Source organism: Jaculus jaculus, chromosome 8 (assembly GCF_020740685.1).
Source record: "Jaculus jaculus isolate mJacJac1 chromosome 8, mJacJac1.mat.Y.cur, whole genome shotgun sequence".
In the NCBI taxonomy this organism is placed as follows: domain Eukaryota; kingdom Metazoa; phylum Chordata; class Mammalia; order Rodentia; family Dipodidae; genus Jaculus; species Jaculus jaculus.
In genome coordinates, this window is record NC_059109.1 from 115,558,308 (window position 1) to 115,581,189 (window position 22,882).

The following is a 22,882-nucleotide window of genomic DNA, read 5'->3' on the forward strand; positions in this document are numbered from 1 at the left end:
TATAAGTCACTTTAACTTATGAATGGAACTTAAGTTGTTAAATGTGCTTTCCCAGGTTTGGTCATGTTGTTTACTTTTTATTCATGATGCACAAATCTCATTAACCTCTCAGTAAAAAGTATAGGACACATTAGTGAGCTTTGTTTATTTTACACAATTATTTGCTTTGACTTACTTTGGTAGTCTAGACGATGTTTCTGACTCTTCTTTAGTATTTCTATTGTTGCATTCATTTAACAGATGTGTCAATGGGTATTTTTGTGAACTTCTATCTGAAGAATTTTGATTACATTGTAATTTTTTGAGATATTGCTCTTTCGGCTAAAAGAAATTAAAGGACATATTTAAGGTAGTTGCTATGGAAATAAATGCTGGGTATTTTATTCCTAAAGTACCTTCAGTTATTCAGAGAACGTTTAAATAGGTGAAAAAGATAGAACTATACATATGTACATGGTATTGCGTACTATTCAGGGATTTTAAAAATTATTTATTTATTTGAGAGAGTGAGAGACAGGGGGGGGGGAATGGGCAAGGCCTCCAGCCACTGCAAACGAACTCCAGAAGCATGTGCCACCTTGTGCATCTGGCTTCTGTGGATCCTGGGGAATCAAACCTGGGGAATTCTTTGGTATTGCAGGCAAATGCCTTAACTGCTAAGCCATCTCTCCAGCCAGGATTTTTTCTGTGTTATTTTTTCATGGTTTTCTGAAGTTCTTCAGTTACCCTCATTTTTAAAAATTTTCTTTATTTTTGAGAGAAATAGAAGGAAAGAGAAAGAGAGAGAGAGAGACAGAGAGAAAGAGAGGGAGAGAGAGTCAGATAGAGAGGGGGCATTCCAGGGCCTCTAGCCACTGCAAATGAAGTCGAGATGCATGTGCCACATTGTACATCTGACTTATGTGGGTACTGAGGAATCAAACCTGAGTCCTTAGGCCTCACAGGCTAATGTCTTCACGGCTAAGCCATCTCTCCAGCCCCATCATACAGAGTTTTAACACAGAAATGGGCATGGCAGCATACAAACTGTGTAAAATTATAGGTTTTCAATTGGTCTAAAGAAGTAAATATATTTCTATAGGGATGTCCTATTAAAAGAGAAATTAAGCAATACAGGAGGAATAGAAATGTCTACTGGAGGAAGGCAGAAGCATGACAGGCTAACCTAAGCCAAGCATTAAAATATCAAAATTAAAAAAAATATGGACAAACAATTTTGCCTGTATCTGATAGAATTCACCAAATATAATTTGTGTGTGTGTGCGTATGTGTGAGCAAGTTTACAGGTGCATGCATTCTGAGTGTCAATCCCACATCCTCAGCATGTCAGGCAAACTCTCTACTGAGGTGTTTTGAAAGAACTTTTTAGCTGAATTTGTGGCCAGAATGATCTGAAAGCATGTGCTGAAGAGGTGGGCTAGTTCTACCCTTGCTAGATCTCCCCGGGAAGTAACCTGCCCTCTCTACCTTCCACAACATCCTCACACTGAACAAGGATTTACCTGTTGCAATTCTGTGAGCTATAATTTCCTTCATCCAGATATGGAGACTTTCATATACAGTAAGTGGGAATGAAGCTAATTTTTCTAGTGACAGGATTACAGGGTCTTTTGACCAGAGGGCAGTGTACTGGTTTCAGAACACGTCATTCTTTTATTGAAAAAAATATATTTTTTGGTTTTTCAAGGTAGGGTCTCACTCTGGCCCAGGCTGACCTGGAATTCACTATGTAGTCTCAGGGTGGCATCGAACTCATGGTGATCCTCCTATCTCTGCCTCCCGAGTGCTGGGATTAAAGGCATGCATCACCACACACCCGACTTTATTGAAAATATTTTGAAAAAATATTTATTTCTTTATATGAGAGAGAGATTGATTTATATATAGAAGATAGACAGAGAATGTGCATGACAAGGCTTCCAGTCACTGCAAATGTACTCTAGATGCATATGTCACCATGTTAATGTGGCTCACTTGAGTAATGGAGAATCAAACCTAGATCCTTAGGCTTCACAGGCAAGCACCTTACCCAATTGCTGCAGTCAGGTTTTCATTGCTGCCAGAAATCACCTGACCATTAGCAGCTTTTTGGGGAAAAAAAAGGGTTAATTTTGACTTACAGACTCGAGGGGAAGCTCCACAATGGCAGGTAAAATGATGACATGAGCAGAGGATGGACATTATCCCCTGGCCAACATTAGGTAGACAATGGCAACAGGAGAGCGTGCCAAACACTGCAATGGGGAGCTGGCTTTAACAGCCATAAGCCTATCCCAAAAATACACTGCCTCTAGGAGGGTTTTTATGTTTTCTGATTTTGTTGCTGTTGTTGTTTTTTTGTTTTTTGAGGTAGGGTCTCACTCTAACTCAGGCTGACCTGGAATTCAGTATGTAATCTCAGGGTGGTCTAGAACTCATGGCAATCCTACTACCTCTTCCTCCTGAGTGCTGGGATTAAAGGCGTGCACCACCATGCCAGGCTCTTGTTCACCAAATTAAAAGCAAGCATTACATGTGAAATGTTACACCAAGAAATTCATTGTTCAGACTCACTTTGGCTAGGTTGAAATTAGGACTCTCCACAGAAGACCTTGGGTTTACGTTTGCTGTCCTTAAGTCTTCTGGTTCTGAATGTCTTTGGTCAGTCCCCAAACTAAATTGCACAGGACGCCTGTCAAGAGAACAAAAGGTGAGCATAGATTCTCCCATTCCGTGAAGAATACTTCAGTTACAAACATATTTAACTGGAAAAAATGTAAGGATATCTGAGATGAAGCATGCATTCATTTACTTGACCATTAAAGGTTTTCAGGAGTCATAAATTAGTTTAAATAGCATGTTGACCTTATTAAAGATATGCATGAAGAAAAACACATACTTTCAAAAACTCTACCAATACTTGCATTTAGTAAGCCAGTATAGGGTGTTTTTGAAAATACAAATTCCCAAATCTGTTTGGATTAATTTTCTTTCAGTGATGTACATTCCATATAATACATGGGTGAGGTTAATAACTGAGGGATAATTCAGCCAAACAACCACGGGGAAAAAGGATTTGTTTCAGATGGTGACTAAAATAAACCCAGTCAGCTTCTAAGATCATTACCTGAGCCCATCCTTCTCAAATTTTCACTGAGGAAACCACCCCTTCTGTCCTCCAGGCATCCTTCACAGTGAACAAGGAATCATTTCAGCCACTTTTAAATTAATGTTCCTTCACAATAATGTTACAGTTTTGATTTGAAAGCAGGCATTTACATTGAACAGAGAAAATTTGCGGAACAATTTGTCCATCTAGTGGCAGCATCAAGGATGTCACAGAAAGTTAACTTAGCAAGTGCCAGAATATGCCCACAAGTGTAACATTAGTAACACTTAACTCTTTGGATTAACTTATTATGCTCAAAAATAATCAAAATTTAAATTTCATAATTATAGGAAATACCATGCATTATTTTATGTGTATGACACTTTCTCAGTTAAAAAGCCTCACAACTATTCAGCCTAAACTCTAATAGATAAGTCAGGTGAAACATGCATATGAATATTAAAGGGTATGTGGTGTGTAAACACCAGATGGAAAGTGATATAAGTCACTTTAACTTATGAATGGAACTTAAGTTGTTAAATGTGCTTTCCCAGGTTTGGTCATGTTGTTTACTTTTTATTCATGATGCACAAATCTCATTAACCTCTCAGTAAAAAGTATAGGACACATTAGTGAGCTTTGTTTATTTTACACAATTATTTGCTTTGACTTACTTTGGTAGTCTAGACGATGTTTCTGACTCTTCTTTAGTATTTCTATTATTGCATTCATTTAACAGATGTGTCAATGGGTATTTTTGTGAACTTCTATCTGAAGAATTTTGATTACATTGTAATTTTTTGAGATATTGCTCTTTCGGCTAAAAGAAATTAAAGGACATATTTAAGGTAGTTGCTATGGAAATAAATGCTGGGTATTTTATTCCTAAAGTACCTTCAGTTATTCAGAGAACGTTTAAATAGGTGAAAAAGATAGAACTATACATATGTACATGGTATTGCGTACTATTCAGGGATTTTAAAAATTATTTATTTATTTGAGAGAGTGAGAGACGGGGGGGGGGGGAATGGGCAAGGCCTCCAGCCACTGCAAACGAACTCCAGAAGCATGTGCCACCTTGTGCATCTGGCTTCTGTGGATCCTGGGGAATCAAACCTGGGGAATTCTTTGGTATTGCAGGCAAATGCCTTAACTGCTAAGCCATCTCTCCAGCCAGGATTTTTTCTGTGTTATTTTTTCATGGTTTTCTGAAGTTCTTCAGTTACCCTCATTTTTAAAAATTTTCTTTATTTTTGAGAGAAATAGAAGGAAAGAGAAAGAGAGAGAGAGAGACAGAGAGAAAGAGAGGGAGAGAGAGTCAGATAGAGAGGGGGCATTCCAGGGCCTCTAGCCACTGCAAATGAAGTCGAGATGCATGTGCCACATTGTACATCTGACTTATGTGGGTACTGAGGAATCAAACCTGAGTCCTTAGGCCTCACAGGCTAATGTCTTCACGGCTAAGCCATCTCTCCAGCCCCATCATACAGAGTTTTAACACAGAAATGGGCATGGCAGCATACAAACTGTGTAAAATTATAGGTTTTCAATTGGTCTAAAGAAGTAAATATATTTCTATAGGGATGTCCTATTAAAAGAGAAATTAAGCAATACAGGAGGAATAGAAATGTCTACTGGAGGAAGGCAGAAGCATGACAGGCTAACCTAAGCCAAGCATTAAAATATCAAAATTAAAAAAAATATGGACAAACAATTTTGCCTGTATCTGATAGAATTCACCAAATATAATTTGTGTGTGTGTGCGTATGTGTGAGCAAGTTTACAGGTGCATGCATTCTGAGTGTCAATCCCACATCCTCAGCATGTCAGGCAAACTCTCTACTGAGGTGTTTTGAAAGAACTTTTTAGCTGAATTTGTGGCCAGAATGATCTGAAAGCATGTGCTGAAGAGGTGGGCTAGTTCTACCCTTGCTAGATCTCCCCGGGAAGTAACCTGCCCTCTCTACCTTCCACAACATCCTCACACTGAACAAGGATTTACCTGTTGCAATTCTGTGAGCTATAATTTCCTTCATCCAGATATGGAGACTTTCATATACAGTAAGTGGGAATGAAGCTAATTTTTCTAGTGACAGGATTACAGGGTCTTTTGACCAGAGGGCAGTGTACTGGTTTCAGAACACGTCATTCTTTTATTGAAAAAAATATATTTTTTGGTTTTTCAAGGTAGGGTCTCACTCTGGCCCAGGCTGACCTGGAATTCACTATGTAGTCTCAGGGTGGCATCGAACTCATGGTGATCCTCCTATCTCTGCCTCCCGAGTGCTGGGATTAAAGGCATGCATCACCACACACCCGACTTTATTGAAAATATTTTGAAAAAATATTTATTTCTTTATATGAGAGAGAGATTGATTTATATATAGAAGATAGACAGAGAATGTGCATGACAAGGCTTCCAGTCACTGCAAATGTACTCTAGATGCATATGTCACCATGTTAATGTGGCTCACTTGAGTAATGGAGAATCAAACCTAGATCCTTAGGCTTCACAGGCAAGCACCTTACCCAATTGCTGCAGTCAGGTTTTCATTGCTGCCAGAAATCACCTGACCATTAGCAGCTTTTGGGGGAAAAAAAGGGTTAATTTTGACTTACAGACTCGAGGGGAAGCTCCACAATGGCAGGTAAAATGATGACATGAGCAGAGGATGGACATTATCCCCTGGCCAACATTAGGTAGACAATGGCAACAGGAGAGCGTGCCAAACACTGCAATGGGGAGCTGGCTTTAACAGCCATAAGCCTATCCCAAAAATACACTGCCTCTAGGAGGGTTTTTATGTTTTCTGATTTTGTTGCTGTTGTTGTTTTTTTGTTTTTTGAGGTAGGGTCTCACTCTAACTCAGGCTGACCTGGAATTCAGTATGTAATCTCAGGGTGGTCTAGAACTCATGGCAATCCTACTACCTCTTCCTCCTGAGTGCTGGGATTAAAGGCGTGCACCACCATGCCAGGCTCTTGTTCACCAAATTAAAAGCAAGCATTACATGTGAAATGTTACACCAAGAAATTCATTGTTCAGACTCACTTTGGCTAGGTTGAAATTAGGACTCTCCACAGAAGACCTTGGGTTTACGTTTGCTGTCCTTAAGTCTTCTGGTTCTGAATGTCTTTGGTCAGTCCCCAAACTAAATTGCACAGGACGCCTGTCAAGAGAACAAAAGGTGAGCATAGATTCTCCCATTCCGTGAAGAATACTTCAGTTACAAACATATTTAACTGGAAAAAATGTAAGGATATCTGAGATGAAGCATGCATTCATTTACTTGACCATTAAAGGTTTTCAGGAGTCATAAATTAGTTTAAATAGCATGTTGACCTTATTAAAGATATGCATGAAGAAAAACACATACTTTCAAAAACTCTACCAATACTTGCATTTAGTAAGCCAGTATAGGGTGTTTTTGAAAATACAAATTCCCAAATCTGTTTGGATTAATTTTCTTTCAGTGATGTACATTCCATATAATACATGGGTGAGGTTAATAACTGAGGGATAATTCAGCCAAACAACCACGGGGAAAAAGGATTTGTTTCAGATGGTGACTAAAATAAACCCAGTCAGCTTCTAAGATCATTACCTGAGCCCATCCTTCTCAAATTTTCACTGAGGAAACCACCCCTTCTGTCCTCCAGGCATCCTTCACAGTGAACAAGGAATCATTTCAGCCACTTTTAAATTAATGTTCCTTCACAATAATGTTACAGTTTTGATTTGAAAGCAGGCATTTACATTGAACAGAGAAAATTTGCGGAACAATTTGTCCATCTAGTGGCAGCATCAAGGATGTCACAGAAAGTTAACTTAGCAAGTGCCAGAATATGCCCACAAGTGTAACATTAGTAACACTTAACTCTTTGGATTAACTTATTATGCTCAAAAATAATCAAAATTTAAATTTCATAATTATAGGAAATACCATGCATTATTTTATGTGTATGACACTTTCTCAGTTAAAAAGCCTCACAACTATTCAGCCTAAACTCTAATAGATAAGTCAGGTGAAACATGCATATGAATATTAAAGGGTATGTGGTGTGTAAACACCAGATGGAAAGTGATATAAGTCACTTTAACTTATGAATGGAACTTAAGTTGTTAAATGTGCTTTCCCAGGTTTGGTCATGTTGTTTACTTTTTATTCATGATGCACAAATCTCATTAACCTCTCAGTAAAAAGTATAGGACACGTTAGTGAGCTTTGTTTATTTTACACAATTATTTGCTTTGACTTACTTTGGTAGTCTAGACGATGTTTCTGACTCTTCTTTAGTATTTCTATTATTGCATTCATTTAACAGATGTGTCAATGGGTATTTTTGTGAACTTCTATCTGAAGAATTTTGATTACATTGTAATTTTTTGAGATACTGCTCTTTCAGCTAAAAGAAATTAAAGGACATATTTAAGGTAGTTGCTATGGAAATAAATGCTGGGTATTTTATTCCTAAAGTACCTTCAGTTATTCAGAGAACGTTTAAATAGGTGAAAAAGATAGAACTATACATATGTACATGGTATTGCGTACTATTCAGGGATTTTAAAAATTATTTATTTATTTGAGAGAGTGAGAGACAGGGGGGGGGGGGAATGGGCAAGGCCTCCAGCCACTGCAAACGAACTCCAGAAGCATGTGCCACCTTGTGCATCTGGCTTCTGTGGATCCTGGGGAATCAAACCTGGGGAATTCTTTGGTATTGCAGGCAAATGCCTTAACTGCTAAGCCATCTCTCCAGCCAGGATTTTTTCTGTGTTATTTTTTCATGGTTTTCTGAAGTTCTTCAGTTACCCTCATTTTTAAAAATTTTCTTTATTTTTGAGAGAAATAGAAGGAAAGAGAAAGAGAGAGAGAGAGACAGAGAGAAAGAGAGGGAGAGAGAGTCAGATAGAGAGGGGGCATTCCAGGGCCTCTAGCCACTGCAAATGAAGTCGAGATGCATGTGCCACATTGTACATCTGACTTATGTGGGTACTGAGGAATCAAACCTGAGTCCTTAGGCCTCACAGGCTAATGTCTTCACTGCTAAGCCATCTCTCCAGCCCCATCATATAGAGTTTTAACACAGAAATGGGCATGGCAGCATACAAACTGTGTACAATTATAGGTTTTCAATTGGTCTAAAGAAGTAAATATATTTCTATAGGGAAAAAAAAGAGAAATTAAGCAATACAGGAGGAATAGAAATGTCTACTGGAGGAAGGCAGAAGCATGACAGGCTAACCTAAGCCAAGCATTAAAATATCAAAATTAAAAAAATATGGACAAACAATTTTGCCTGTATCTGATAGAATTCACCAAATATAATTTGTGTGTGTGTGCGTATGTGTGAGCAAGTTTACAGGTGCATGCATTCTGAGTGTCAATCCCACATCCTCAGCATGTCAGGCAAACTCTCTACTGAGGTGTTTTGAAAGAACTTTTTAGCTGAATTTGTGGCCAGAATGATCTGAAAGCATGTGCTGAAGAGGTGGGCTAGTTCTACCCTTGCTAGATCTCCCCGGGAAGTAACCTGCCCTCTCTACCTTCCACAACATCCTCACACTGAACAAGGATTTACCTGTTGCAATTCTGTGAGCTATAATTTCCTTCATCCAGATACGGAGACTTTCATATACAGTAAGTGGGAATGAAGCTAATTTTTCTAGTGACAGGATTACAGGGTCTTTTGACCAGAGGACAGTGTACTGGTTTCAGAACATGTCATTCTTTTATTGAAAAAAATAAATTTTTTGGTTTTTAAAGGTAGGGTCTCACTCTGGCCCAGGCTGACCTGGAATTCACTATGTAGTCTCAGGGTGGCATCGAACTCATGGTGATCCTCCTATCTCTGCCTCCCGAGTGCTGGGATTAAAGGCATGCATCACCACACACCCGACTTTATTGAAAATATTTTTGAAAAAATATTTATTTCTTTATATGAGAGAGAGATTGATTTATATATAGAAAGATAGACAGAGAATGTGCATGACAAGGCTTCCAGTCACTGCAAATGTACTCTAGATGCATATGTCACCATGTTAATGTGGCTCACTTGAGTAATGGAGAATCAAACCTAGATCCTTAGGCTTCACAGGCAAGCACCTTACCCAATTGCTGCAGTCAGGTTTTCATTGCTGCCAGAAATCACCTGACCATTAGCAGCTTTTGGGGGAAAAAAAGGGTTAATTTTGACTTACAGACTCGAGGGGAAGCTCCACAATGGCAGGTAAAATGATGACATGAGCAGAGGATGGACATTATCCCCTGGCCAACATTAGGTAGACAATGGCAACAGGAGAGTGTGCCAAACACTGCAATGGGGAGCTGGCTTTAACAGCCATAAGCCCACCCCAACAATATACTGCCTCCAGGAAGCTTTTTATGTTTTTTGATCTTGTTGCTGTTGTTGTTTTTTTGTTTTTTGAGGTAGGGTCTCACTCTAGCTCAGGCTGACTTGTAATTCACTTTGCAGTTTCTTGGTGGCCTTGAACTCATGGCAATCCTCCTACCTCTGCCTCCTGAGTGCTGGGATTAAAGGAATGTGCCACTATACCAGGCCTCTAGCAGGCGTTTAATTACAATTGCCATCAGCTGGGACTCTGGCATTCAGAACACCTGAGTGTATGGGGGACACCTGAATCAAACCAACACACCACTAAGCCATCTCTCCAGCCCAGTACATGTCATTCTTCAGTATTCACCCATAAAACCCTGGAATATAGGTCAATCCTTGCCGTGCTACTGTTGAATAGAGTGTGATAAGAATGATGCATGTGACTTCCACCTCTAGATTATGGAAGCTTTTGGTCCCAAAGTGCTTGTCTTGTGAATCTGTTCCCATGTTTTGAGGAAGGGAGGCCACAAAGAAAGCCTAGGTGCTCCAGATGAGAGGTTCAGCTGGTTCTTGAACTGAATTTCCAGCCCACATTTAATAGTGAGCTCCCCAGCCACCAGACCTGGCAGAGAAACACCCTGCAGACTTCAGGCACATAGCCTTCCACTTTATCAACCTAAGCACTGAGGGATAATAAAAGTATGACATATGCAGGAAAATAGTTGGACCTGGAAAATATCAGCCTAAGTGAGGTGCCACGTTTCCCAAAGACCATGACCATGTGTTCTTTCTCCTCTTCACTTCCTAGCATGGAGTAGTGTGACTTGTTTCTAAGGTGAAGTTGGTATCAGTGGTGCTTCTCAGGAAGCCAGGGTGAGGTTCAGAGAAAGGAAATGAGGGAGGGCTGAGAGAAAGCTAATGTTTGAATATCCATCATTCACGTGGAAATGTCTCAACACACTTGAGATGCTGCAGGATCAGTCTTACAGTCTGTGAACTCCAAGCAGTTAAAAACACTTGAAGCCGGGCGTGGTGGCACACGCCTTTAATCCCAGCACTTGGGAGGCAGAGGTAGGAGGATTTCCATGAGTTCAAGGCCACCCTGAGATGACAGAGTTAATTCCAGGTCATCCTGGACCAGAGTGAGACCCTACCTCAAAAAACCAGAAAAACAAAACAAAACAAAAACACTTGAAATCTAAGGCCAAGCATAAGATAGGTTCCTGTGGTCAAAGGGATCATATTCACATTCTATGATCTCATGTAGATGCAGCCTTTCAGGATAGCTACACCACATGGGGTGAGTTACCTGTATTTCCTCAGACGTGGAAACGAAGGATCTGTTAAATTGTGTCAGCACGACAGACTTCATGAAATTATGAATGCATCGTTTTCTTCATTAACATGCATTACCATAAGCTTCTGAACATGTTAGCTATATAATTCATTAGTTCAGCAAATTATTATTATTATTATTATTATTTATTTTTTTTTTTTAAAGATAGGGTCTCACTGTAGCTGAGGCTGACCTGGAATTCACTATGTAATCTCAGGGTGGTCTAGAACTCATAGCAATCCTACTACCTCTGCCTCCTGAGTGCTGGGATTAAAGGCGTCCACCACCATGCCAGGCTCTAGTTCACCAAATTAAAAGCAAGCATTACATGTGAAATGTTACACCAAGAAATTCAATGTTCAGACTCACTCTGGCTAGGTTGAAGTTAGGACTCTCCACAGAAGACCTTGGATTTACATTTGCTGTTCTTAAATCTTCTGGTTCTGAACGTCTTTGGTCAGTCTCCATAGTAAATTGCACAGGACACCTGTCAAGAGAACAAAAGGTGAGCACAGATTCTCCCATTCCATGAAGAATTCTTCAGTTATAAGCATATTTAACTAGGAAAAAATGTAAGGATATCTGAGATGATGCATGCATTAACTTACTTGACTATTATAGGTTTTCAGTAGTCATAAGTTAATTTAAACAGCATGTTGAACTTATTAAAGATATGCATGAAGGAAAACACATACTTTCAAAAAACTCTATCAATACTTGCATTTAGTAAGCCAGTATTGGGTATGTTTTTGAAAATGCAAATTCCCAAATCTGTTTGGATTAATTTTCTTTCACTGATATGCATTCCATATAATACATGGGTGAGGTTAATAACTGAGGGATAATTCAGCCAAACAACCATGGGGAAGAAGGATTTGTTTCAGGTGGTGATTAAAATAAACCCAGTCAGCTTCTAAGATCATTAGCTGGGCCCTTCCTTCTCAATTTTTTTTTTTTTTTGAGAGATAGAGAGAAATAGGTAGGGAGGGAGGGAGGAGAGGAGGGAGGGAGAGAGAGAGAGAGAGAGAGAGAGAGAGAGAGAGAGAGAGAGAGAGAATGGGTGCACCATTGCCTCCAGCCACTGCAGATGAACTCCAGACCCATGTGCCACCTTGTGCAGCTGCCTAGCATGGGTTCTGGGGAACTAAACCTGGGTCCTTTGGCTTTGTAGGCAAACACCTTAACCACTAAGCCATTTCTCCAGCCCCTTCTCAAGTTTTAAGTGGTGGAAACCAACCTTTCTGTCTTCTATGCATCCCTCACACTGAACAAGGAATCATTCAGCCACTTTTAACTTAATCGTCATCCACAATAATGTCATTGTGTTGATTTTTCTAGCATGCACTCACGCTGAACTGAGAAAATTTGAAGAATATGTCCCTACCTATCATCTAATGGTAACCTCAAAGGTGTGAAAGAAAGGTAACTTATAATGTGATAGAATGTGTCCACCAGTGTACCCTCAGTACTTGTTGAACTTAAAGCTAATTTCTTGTTCTATAAAATTTTCTTCTTTCTAATCTTTTTTCTCCACTCACAAATCCACAATAACCAATATGCTGGCACATGTGATACTGCCAATGATTCTCTACAATGATGAGCAATTAAGTGTTGACTGTTTTCTAGTGAACTCTCATCATTTTTGTAGAGTCTATGCTCAAGATAGTAACTGTTGGTAAAAACATTACTTCATTCAATCAGAAAGGCTGGGGAGAGAGTCTGGTGTCTTGAAATACCAGTTATAAGACAAGGACATGATACCTCAACCCTACTTTAAGAAAATCCCTCTTGAAGATAGCAAGCACCTCTACTAAAGAAAAGGTGACTAAAATTTGAGAATAAAATATCAGTAGGGCTGGGGATATAGCTGCATTGGAAGAGACCTTGTCTGGAATGCATAAGCAATGATGTAACCTTTCAAATACTGCAAAAACCCAAGCAAAAGAAAGAATATTTTCACATGCAAATGAGAAGCTTCAGGTCACTTATAAAGGCAAGTACATCAGAATTAACAGCTGACTTCACAATGGAAATATAAAGGCCAGAAATGCTTGGTATGCTATGTTTCAAGTTGTGAAGGACCACAGTTTCCAACCCAGAGTACTATACCCATGAAACAATAAGTCATAATTACAGGAGGAAGAAAAAAATAACTATTTCTATGACAAAATAGGCTAAAGGAATTTTTGATCATCAAGCTAGCTGTACAGAGAATACTAGAAGTGATAATTCATAGGAAAGAGAATGATATACACATCTATGCAGAGGCTACAGAAAAAATGATGCTAGAATGATTGTTAAACAATTAAGGAATGATCAAATGCCAAACACTGTGAAATTACACGAATCAATACACATCTTTCAATAATAATCCTGAATATTACCATTCTCAAAAGTCTCGAAACAAAAGACACAGATAGCAGATTGGATGACCAAACCAAATCCATCTCTTCCTTGTCTTCAAGAAATATACTTCATCACCAATGAAAGATACTATGTTAGAGTAAAGGCACAGAAAAATATATTCCAAGCAAATGAAACCAGAAAGCAAGCAGACATCACTGTTCTAATGTTGGACAAAATTGACCTCAAGCAAAAATAACTCAGAAGAGATGAATAAGGCCTCTTCATTCTGATAAAGAGAACAATCCTCCAAAGAGGACCTTGTAGTCCTAAACAAGTGTATACCCGATATAGATGCACCTAACTGTATAAAAGAAACATTATTACATTTAAACTCAGAAATCAACTCCAACACCATAATATTGGCCAATCTCAATAACCCACTCTAATGAATAAGGAGATTATCTTGAGAAAGAGAGAGAGAGAGAGAGAGAGCACGCAAGCGAGTGCAAGCGAGTGCAACACGGGAGTTAAATGATATCATAGGTCAAGTGGAACTTGTAGATATTTATAAAACATTCTCCCCAAACATTATAGCATGTACATTTTCTCAGTATCACCCTGAAGTATCTCTAAAAAAAATCACATTCAGTATGCAAAGAAAATCTCAACAAAAACAAAAATTGGGGCTGGAGAGATGGCTTAGCGGTTAAGCGCTTGTCTGTAAAGCCTAAGGACCCTGGTTCGAGGCTCGGTTCCCCAGGTCCCATGTTAGCCAGATGCACAAGGGGGTGCACGTGTCTGGAGTTCATTTGCAGAGGCTGGAAGCCCTGGCACGCCCATTCTCTCTCTCTTCCTCTATCTGTCTTTCTCTCTGTGTCTGTCGCTCTCAAATAAATAAATAAAAAATTAAAAAAAAATTGAAAAACTGGATTACCAAAATGGCTTACTGGTTAAGACAGGTAATAAAAAGGATGCATATAGGAATGTATGAAGTTAAGCTACCCTAATTTGCAGATGATATGATTCTATACATAAGAGACTCTATAAAACACTTCTCTAAACTCTTTCATCAAAGTGGCAGGTTATAAAATGAACATAGTTTATGAGACACAAGTAAGGCAGTCTTAAGGGGAAAATTCATAGCACCAAATGCATTCATACCAAGGACAGAGAGATCCCAAATCAATGACCTCATTGTCCACCTAAAGGCACTGGAAAAACAAGAATATTCCAACCTTAAGAGTTCTAGATCGAAGGAAATCAGAGTAGCAACTAAGAAAACAAAGTTATTGTTATTATTATTGTTATTTTGGTTTCCTAAGGAATGGTTTCACTGTAGCCCAGGCTGACCTGGAATTCACTATGTAGTCTCAGGGTGGCCTTGAACTCACGGCAGCCCGCCTACCTGTGCCTCCCAAGTGCTGGGATTAAAGGCATGCACCACCATGCCTGGTTAAGAAAACAATTTAAAAAATTGATGAAACAAAGAGCTGTTTTTTTGAAAAAGTAAACAAGATTTACAAACCGCTGTCCAAACTTATTAAATGAAAAAAAGAAAAGTCTTAATTTAACAAAATCAGAAACTAGAAAGGAGGTCACAACAGACATCCATTAAATTGGAAGAATCATCAAGACATACTTCCAAAACTTCTACTCCACAAAACTGGATAATCTGGAAGAAATGGGGAGATTCCTAGCCATACACCACCTACCCAAACAAAACTCACAAACTAATCTCCTAAACAAATGTATCACATCCATGGAGAGTGAAAAGGTTATAAAAAACTTCTCCCAAAAGCAAAGTCCAGTACCGAATGGCTTCTCAGTTGAGTTGTATCAAATCTTCATTGAAGAAACCAATTTTTCTCAAATTGTTTCACATAATCAGAGAGCAGGGAATCCTTTCCAATTCCTTTTATGAAGCTACCACCCTAACACCAAAACCAGGCAGAGGTGTCACAAAAAAAGCAAACTATAGGCCTATATCCCAGATAAATTTAGATGCAAAGATCCTGAATAAATTCTCTGCAAACCAAATTCAACAACACATCAAAAGCATTATCCACCTTAATCGAATAGGCTTCATCCCAGGAATGCAGGGATGGTTTAACATCAGGAAATCAGTCAACGTAATATGCCACATAAAAAAAACATAAGAACCACATGATGGTCTCAATTGATGCAGAGAAACCTTTGAAAAAAAAACACACCACTACATGATGATCAAAATGCTGGAAAGTATAGGTATGGAGGGTTTATATGGCAACACAACAAATGCTATTTGTAAAGCACCTAAAGCCCAAATAATACTTTATGGGGAATAACTCAAAGAATCCCCCCTAAGATTGGGAGCAAGATGCCCACTCTCACCACTGCTCTTCAACATAGTACTAGAAGTACTAGCTCAAGCAATAGGACAGGAGAAAGAAATAAAATGGATACAAATTGGAAAGGAAGAAGTCACGTTAGCCCTATTTGCAGATGATATGATCCTATACATAAGTGACCTAAAAGTCTTTGACTAAAAGATGGGTTACATCCATCAAATTCTCCCTAAATTAATAATGCTTATCCCATTTAAACTATGCTGACTTCACTTTCTTTTGGAGAATCTGTTCTTCTTTTTCAGAAGGTAGTGAGACCCGAGGATTTAAACTACCCCTCACACTTCAGCCAAGCCACAGCTGAAGCCACAGAGGAATTGGGGAGACAAGCAAGAGTTCTGCTTCCATGCTGAACCCGATATCAGTGCCAGGGTGAAGGAGACAGACCCTGAGGATACTCAACATTTACCAAAGAAGAGATCCACAGGCTCCTAAGAGCTCACTACTAAAGTAGACTTACAACTCACCCTCAGGGAATTTTGCAGAAGAGGGGGCAAATAGATTGTAAGGCCCACAGGTTGAGACATCATGTCTAGAGGCATCCCCTCCCCCCCCCGGCAAAAAATAACTTACTGCTGCTTCCACAACACATAACCCCAAAACCCCATAGGGAATACATGCAACCCCACTGAGGATGGTCCCCAGTGGGCAGGGATGAGGGAAAAGAGGGTAGCAACACATGATGTATCCATGCAAAATATGTTGTCAATAATAATAATAAAAATTTTTAAAGGGGAAAAAAAAGGCCAGGTGTATTGGCATGGGCCTATAATCCCAGTACTGGGAAGACAGAGACAGGAGGATATCTAGGTGTTAGTGGCTACCTAGACTAGCCCAAACAGTAATTTCTATGTTTAGCAAAAGACCTTGTCTCAAAAACAGGTTGAGCACGAAGAACATCTACACACATACCCACATTTGTATACCTACACATATACGCATGTTAAATTATGCATTTGTGAAACATTATGAGCATCTAATTTTCTTTTCTTTTTTTTTTTTTTGTTCATTTTATTATTTATTTATTTGAGAGCGACAGACACAGAGAGAAAGACAGATAGAGGGAGAGAGAATGGGCGCGCCAGGGCTTCCAGCCTCTGCAAACGAACTCCAGACGCGTGCGCCCCCTTGTGCATCTGGCTAACGTGGGACCTGGGGAACCGAGCCTCGAACCGGGGTCCTTCGGCTTCACAGGCAAGTGCTTAACCGCTAAGCCATCTCTCCAGCCCAGCATCTAATTTTCTATGTGTAGTTTTTTGGTTTTACTTACATGCTCTGTTTTTGAGCTTTTCTTACTCTCACTTCTTGGTCTAATGTCTTATACTTTTCTGTTTTGATTGTAGCTAGACAATTTTGTGTCTCCATCTCAAAGAGCTTAGATTTGAGCTTTTCAGTTGTATGCTCCAGCCGAGAGACCTTATGCTAACGAAAAGACATCAGAAAAAAGGAGGTCAATAGTCCTTAGATACATTTAATACCAAACATTTCTTTGCCAGCTTGAATTAAAACAGACAAGAATAAGAAATCTCAAAGAAGAGCCGAGCGTGGTGGCGCACGCCTTTAATCCCAGCACCCGGGAGGCAGAGGTAGGAGGATCGCCGTGAGTTCGAGGCCACCCTGAGACTCCATAGTGAATTCCAGGTCAGCCTGGTCTAGAGTGAGACCCTACCTCAAAAAACCAAAAAAAAAAAAAAAAAAAAAAAAACCAAACAAAAACAAACAAACAAACAAAAAACCAGAAAAAAAAGAAAAAAAAGAAATCTCAAAGAAGATATTGAACATGAAATGTTCTATAGGGAGGAAACAGTTTGATAAAAGTATTCAGCTGCAAACACAAGCTGTTTCTTAAAAAAAAAAAAAAAAAGAAAGAAAAGCACATATCACATAGCCAAGATCCACAGTGAATTATCCCTGAATATATGTTTACTTAACACTTTACCGAGAACCAGCGATACACCTCAGTGCTTCCTTGTGGGCCTCATTTCCTCTCTGTCTGGGAGCCTCTTTGCTATGTTAGCTTTTATGTGAGTGTACGGGATCTGGACTCAGGTTCTCATGCTTGCATGGCAAACACTTTACTAACAGCCACTTCCCCTGACCCTTAAATATTTTATACCTTCATTTCAGTCTTTAAAGCATAGAAAATTTTATATGATCCAGGCATGAGTGATTTTTGTTTCCAAACTTGATTATAATTACCTCGTGTGTTGTGTTAATTATTTCAATCTTATGGTAAAAGTGTTTCGTGTCATGAGGTATGCCTTCATTTTTTGAATTACTTGATCTCTTTGTTGCTTCTTCTAAGAGATCTGTGTACCTGCAAGGAGGAAGATAGTATGTTACTTCAAATTAAATAATTTTAAGCATATATATGTAGTATCATACAAATAAAAAGTCTCTAAATTGTCATCGTCCTTCATTTTATTTTATTTTATTTTAATATTTTTATGAGAGCAAGAGGAAGAGAGAGAGGGAATTGGTACGCCAGGGCCTTCAGCCACTGCAATCAACCTGCAGAAGTGTGCGTCACCTTATGTGCATGTGCGACCTTGCGTGCTTGCATCACCTTGTGCATCTTGCTTACATGGGATCTGGAGAGTTGAACATGTGTCTTTAGGCTTCACAGGCAAGCGACTTAACTGCTAAGCCATCTCTCCATCCTCCTCTTTCATTTTATTCTAACTTTGTTTCAAAGCATTATAATAAAGTTACAATCCTAAGTAATTAATATGAATAAAATTATATTTATCAAAGATAAAACAGGAATATTACAATTGTGTGCATACAGTTATATAATTATTAATATTCACTTTAGTGTGTTAGTGTGAAACATTTAACTATTAAATATTAACTATAAGTTAAAGATCAGTAACCAAGGTAATGAAAAGCGTGAAGATTTTCAAAAGATACTAAAGTACGTTTTGTGAAGTGTCATCCATGGTGTACAAGAGGGTACATACATAGACAATACCAAATAGTGCTGGTGGTAACTTGACGATAAATCATAGGCTTGGTCAATCAGTTACTATCCTCATTGCTGTGACCAAGTGCCTGGCAAGAAACAGTTTAAGGTTGGAAAGCATTTATTCCAGGCTACAGTTTCAAGGTATACTTTCCGTCACAGCAGGGGAGGCAGAGCAGCACAGAGTAGGAGGCTGGCTGGTCAGGGAGCAAAGCACAATCAGGAAATAAGGCCAGGACACAACTCCTCCAGGCCCACAGCCAGCAACACACTTCCTCCAGCAAGGCTCCACATCCTAAGGGTCCCACAGTCTTCCAAAAACTGCCACCAGCTGGGGACCAATTACTCAAACTGCCTGTGGGACAGATTTCACATTCAATCTGCAATGCTTGGCACTTCTAAGACCCTGGTGTCAATATCAGTCCAAAGTAACAAGACAGAATCAAGGAAGCCTTTTAGAATAGAAAATGAGCCAAGAGACACCATTGAAGTCTGTGTGGAGCAGTGAAAGAGGATATGCAGAGCCGGTAAGAAAGGAAACAGGAACTGAGAGCTGGCTCAGCTGTTAAAGTGTTTGCTTGCAAAGTCTGTCAGCCTGAGCTTGATTCCCCAGTACTGACACAAAGCCAGATGCACAAAGTGGTGCTTGCATCTGAAGTTCATTTGCAGCAGCAAGAGTTCCTGGTGCACCCATTTGCTCTCTATCCTTTTGCAAGTAAATAAATATATTGTTTTTAAAAAGAAAGGAAATATACACCTAAGGCAAAAGGACTTGAACCATTTTAATAAGAATGTAGCCAGGCGTGGTGGTGCATACCTTTAATCCCTTTAATTCCAGGTAGAAGGATCTCCATGAGTTCAAGGCCACCCTAGACTACATAGTGCATTCCAGGTCAGCCTTGGCTAGAGGGAGATCCTACCTCAAAAAACCAAAAACCAAATGAACAAAAAAAGAATGTACAAGTCTTTGCCAGCACAATCTGACAAATACAAGGGATCCACAAGCAGGAAAAAAATGGAAGTTAAATAGGAGTTAAACTCAGAGAACAAACTCAAGTAGTCAGAAACTAAAGACAAAAGGCACCGTGTTGGCTGCTTCATGGACACCTGAGATATGACTATTCAGATTCCTTTTTCTGTTTCGGACACACATGTTTTTGACAATATGAGTCATTTACAAAGTTAGCTATTCTTATCGATGCTTTCTGTATCCAAAAATGTAGCCAAATGTGTATTGGAAATACTTGAAAACCCAGGTATTATAGCTCCCAACTGTAACCTCAACCTTTTGGAAGATGAAGAACAATAGCCAGGAATTGAGTTCACAGTGTGGTGTTCCAAGTTTGACGAGGCTACAGAGTGTAAACTTATCTCAGAAGAAGCAAAAAGCACATGGGAAAATACTGCATGTCTGCTCATTGTGTACAGACCATTTTTCCATCCAGTACTTCCTGAGCAACGTGATATAACAATGATTTCCTTAATATTTATAGTCTTTGATGTTATATATGCAATATAGAGAGGGTAAAGTTATATGGGAGTATGTGAATAGGTGATAGACAAATACAACACACACACACACACACACACACACACACACACAGAATAATAGCATTTCCACCCTGAGTGCTCATAGGAGACACCGAAGCACAAGGATTATATCCCAAAGATATATAACTTAAAGAGACAGAAAGAAAATATAAGCTGAACTAAGATGATTTTTGATGCTTTGAAATAGTATAAAGTAGATAATTTTACATATTAAAGTATTGGATACTGAAAGAAACATCATTCCCTAAGAAAAGTAAGAGCAACATGTGCTCTGAAATGAGAATTCAAGGCCAGTGGAGAAGATTGCAGATGATAGACTATGCCAAAGCCAGTATCATTACTTTTAAAATGGTAATTTCAAATACAAAAGCGTAAATGATTCAAAAGTTTTCAAATTTCCTTCATTTTCTTGAAGTAAGTCCTAACATACTATTTAAGTAGGAAAATCAAAAAATTGAAATAAGGAATTTCAACATTGTTTCAGTATAATTAGAATTCAAAATAACAAGTTGCTGTATAGGCTTAAAATGTTAAACTCTTACCGTTGTAGTTTCTTTTCCAATCCAACAATTTTCTCATTCAAATCATGTGCTGTTGATTTTAGCGAATGCTCAAATTCTACAAGTTTTTTCTTTAACATTATATTTTCATCTTCAATCTTTAAAAAATTATGGAAAATATTTTTTAAAATCTAGATGCTTCCTTTCTTTCTTAAATATATCATTTCTTATGAGTTCATGAGTGATAAGCTCAGACAAATTTCCTCAGTTTTAGAAAGTGACATAAAGACACAATTGAATGTCAATGCCCTTCTAAAAAACAGTTAATATTGATTTACATCACCATCCTTATCTTCTCTGAAAGATTGCTAAAATAAATATATAAACAACCTTGCTCATTCATGATATACTTTTTTCAGATCGGTTTTATTCTCATTTTTTTTGTGTCTAAAGATATGCTACAAATGATCTTACTAATAGTTGTAAATGTTTAAATCACTTGACTGGAATACATGCCAGCCCCTTCATTGAGTAGTTTTCCTGCTATACCTGTGCAGGTAACTGAGTTGTGGCAACAAGGGCCTCATGGCCTCACAACCTCAGAAAATGGTCTAGCCCTTCACAGACAAGCTTGTGGATTCTGCTCTAGGCTGGAAACATATTATCCTTTCTTTTAAGTTAGAAAACCATGTGTTACAGTGGCCCCCTAGGTGGTCTAACTGACCTTAAACTCACCTGTCTCCAGCTTCAGTGGCATGAGGGCTGTGATGGCAGAGATGTGTCATCACCCTCAGCATCAGAAACCCAAGTGGGAAATGTTGGTAATATGGGGAACATCATAAAATATACCTCCTCAGTAGCTAACTGGAGAAATTTCACATACAGAAGTAAACTAAGCCATATCAAGATGAACATTAACATTAACTAGTAACAACTAGGTCTTCCACAGAAGACTGTGGGAGGTACAAACTACACAGGTGCCAGAATGTCTGAATACCAGCTTCACAATTACTAGTCCTGTGTCCTTGAGAAGATTAACTCTCTGGGTTTCAGTTACTGCATCTGAAAAGGGAAATAATCATTTATCTCTATGGTCTTTAGGAACTGGAGGCTCATGAAAATGCATCAGGTGTTTGCAGGCTTGTGATATATCTGCATCGCCACCAGAAGTGTCTGTGTCATGGTCGCATAGAATTTGGTGTTTTAGGCAGATCGTGAGAGAAGGAACACAGTCTTGCATAGAAAAAAAGATTCGTTGGGCCTGATGATGTAATAAATGTCTTCAGTTTGCAAATACAGGCTTATGATGTTTGCAGGTTGAAAGTTTCAAACAATGCATTTCCCAGGTCATATTCTTCTCATTCATCAGAACATGACTCGGCATACTGAACTGAATAACCATTAGGAGACATACTGGTGAAACAAACTTAGAAATACAAACTTTTACCAAAGATCAACTTACCTCCTTTGTTTTCTTCCATCTCTTCAATTCCACATCTTGAGCTCGAAGAGACATTTCTAGTTGTTTCCTGACTTTGACTTCCTTTTCATATTTCTTTTCTATTTTCTGGAGCTGTTTCTTCATATTTTCAGAAAGCATATACACATCTTTTCCTTGCTCAGCTTCTTGTTTGAAGGCCAACCTGAGGTTGAATAGGATTATTCAAACTCTTTTTCTTACAAGCTAAGCAGTTCATTTTGTGATTTGGCTCTTCTTAAGTTATTATTCTAATGATTTTGAAAAGTTTTCCAGCATGTTTCTTTCTAGTATCATGTCTTTAATGTCACAATTCAGACATTTCCAAAATATATTTGAAAGATAATGATGAAAACATTCTGCTGACTGCAAATGTACTAGCACTTCTAAATATAAAAAAGAAACTTTGAACATATTTAGTAAAATAAACTAAAAGTACATTTTGTATATATATGCATATATATAATTACTCCTCAGCTAAAAATATGTTAATGCTAACTCATTTTTCAGAGCAGTTTCTAAACAAGCTTATAAATACAGTGTAAGCAAACTGTGACCTGCATGACCTGGGGAGATGGCTGAGTGAATCAAATTCTTGTATGCAAGCATGAGGACCTGGATCTCCAGGTCCACAGAAACCTGGACACTGTGGCACTAACATCTGGAATCCCAGTGCACCTAGGGCAAGAAGGAAGTCAGAGACAGGAGAATCGCCCAGACACTCACGGGCCAACTTGCCTGTAGAAAGCAATGGTAAAAACTGAGAGACCCTGCCTCAAACAAAGTGGAAGGAGAAGATCGACATCCAAAGTTGGGCTGCTACTTCCACACATGTGCCATGGCATGTGTGTGTTCATATTCACACACAATCATGCATGCGCACACACCTAACAATTTAT

General features: G+C 38.8%; 1 protein-coding gene across 1 annotated transcript in view; it reads right to left on the reverse strand.

Moving 5' to 3' along the window:
* Positions 1 to 171: 171 nt before the first annotated feature.
* The window catches only part of LOC123462897 (protein MLP1-like), a 146,199-nt gene continuing 123,488 nt past the window's right edge, over positions 172 to 22,882 (reverse strand). The window contains exons 80-89 of the mRNA XM_045157064.1: positions 21,969 to 22,149; positions 20,549 to 20,664; positions 17,693 to 17,810; positions 16,764 to 16,915; positions 11,133 to 11,250; positions 7,350 to 7,495; positions 6,141 to 6,258; positions 3,763 to 3,908; positions 2,554 to 2,671; positions 172 to 321 (exon numbers count right to left, since the gene is read on the reverse strand). Coding sequence (XP_045012999.1) covers positions 172 to 321; positions 2,554 to 2,671; positions 3,763 to 3,908; positions 6,141 to 6,258; positions 7,350 to 7,495; positions 11,133 to 11,250; positions 16,764 to 16,915; positions 17,693 to 17,810; positions 20,549 to 20,664; positions 21,969 to 22,149 — 1,363 coding nt within the window. The remainder of the gene's footprint in view (positions 322 to 2,553; positions 2,672 to 3,762; positions 3,909 to 6,140; positions 6,259 to 7,349; positions 7,496 to 11,132; positions 11,251 to 16,763; positions 16,916 to 17,692; positions 17,811 to 20,548; positions 20,665 to 21,968; positions 22,150 to 22,882) is intronic.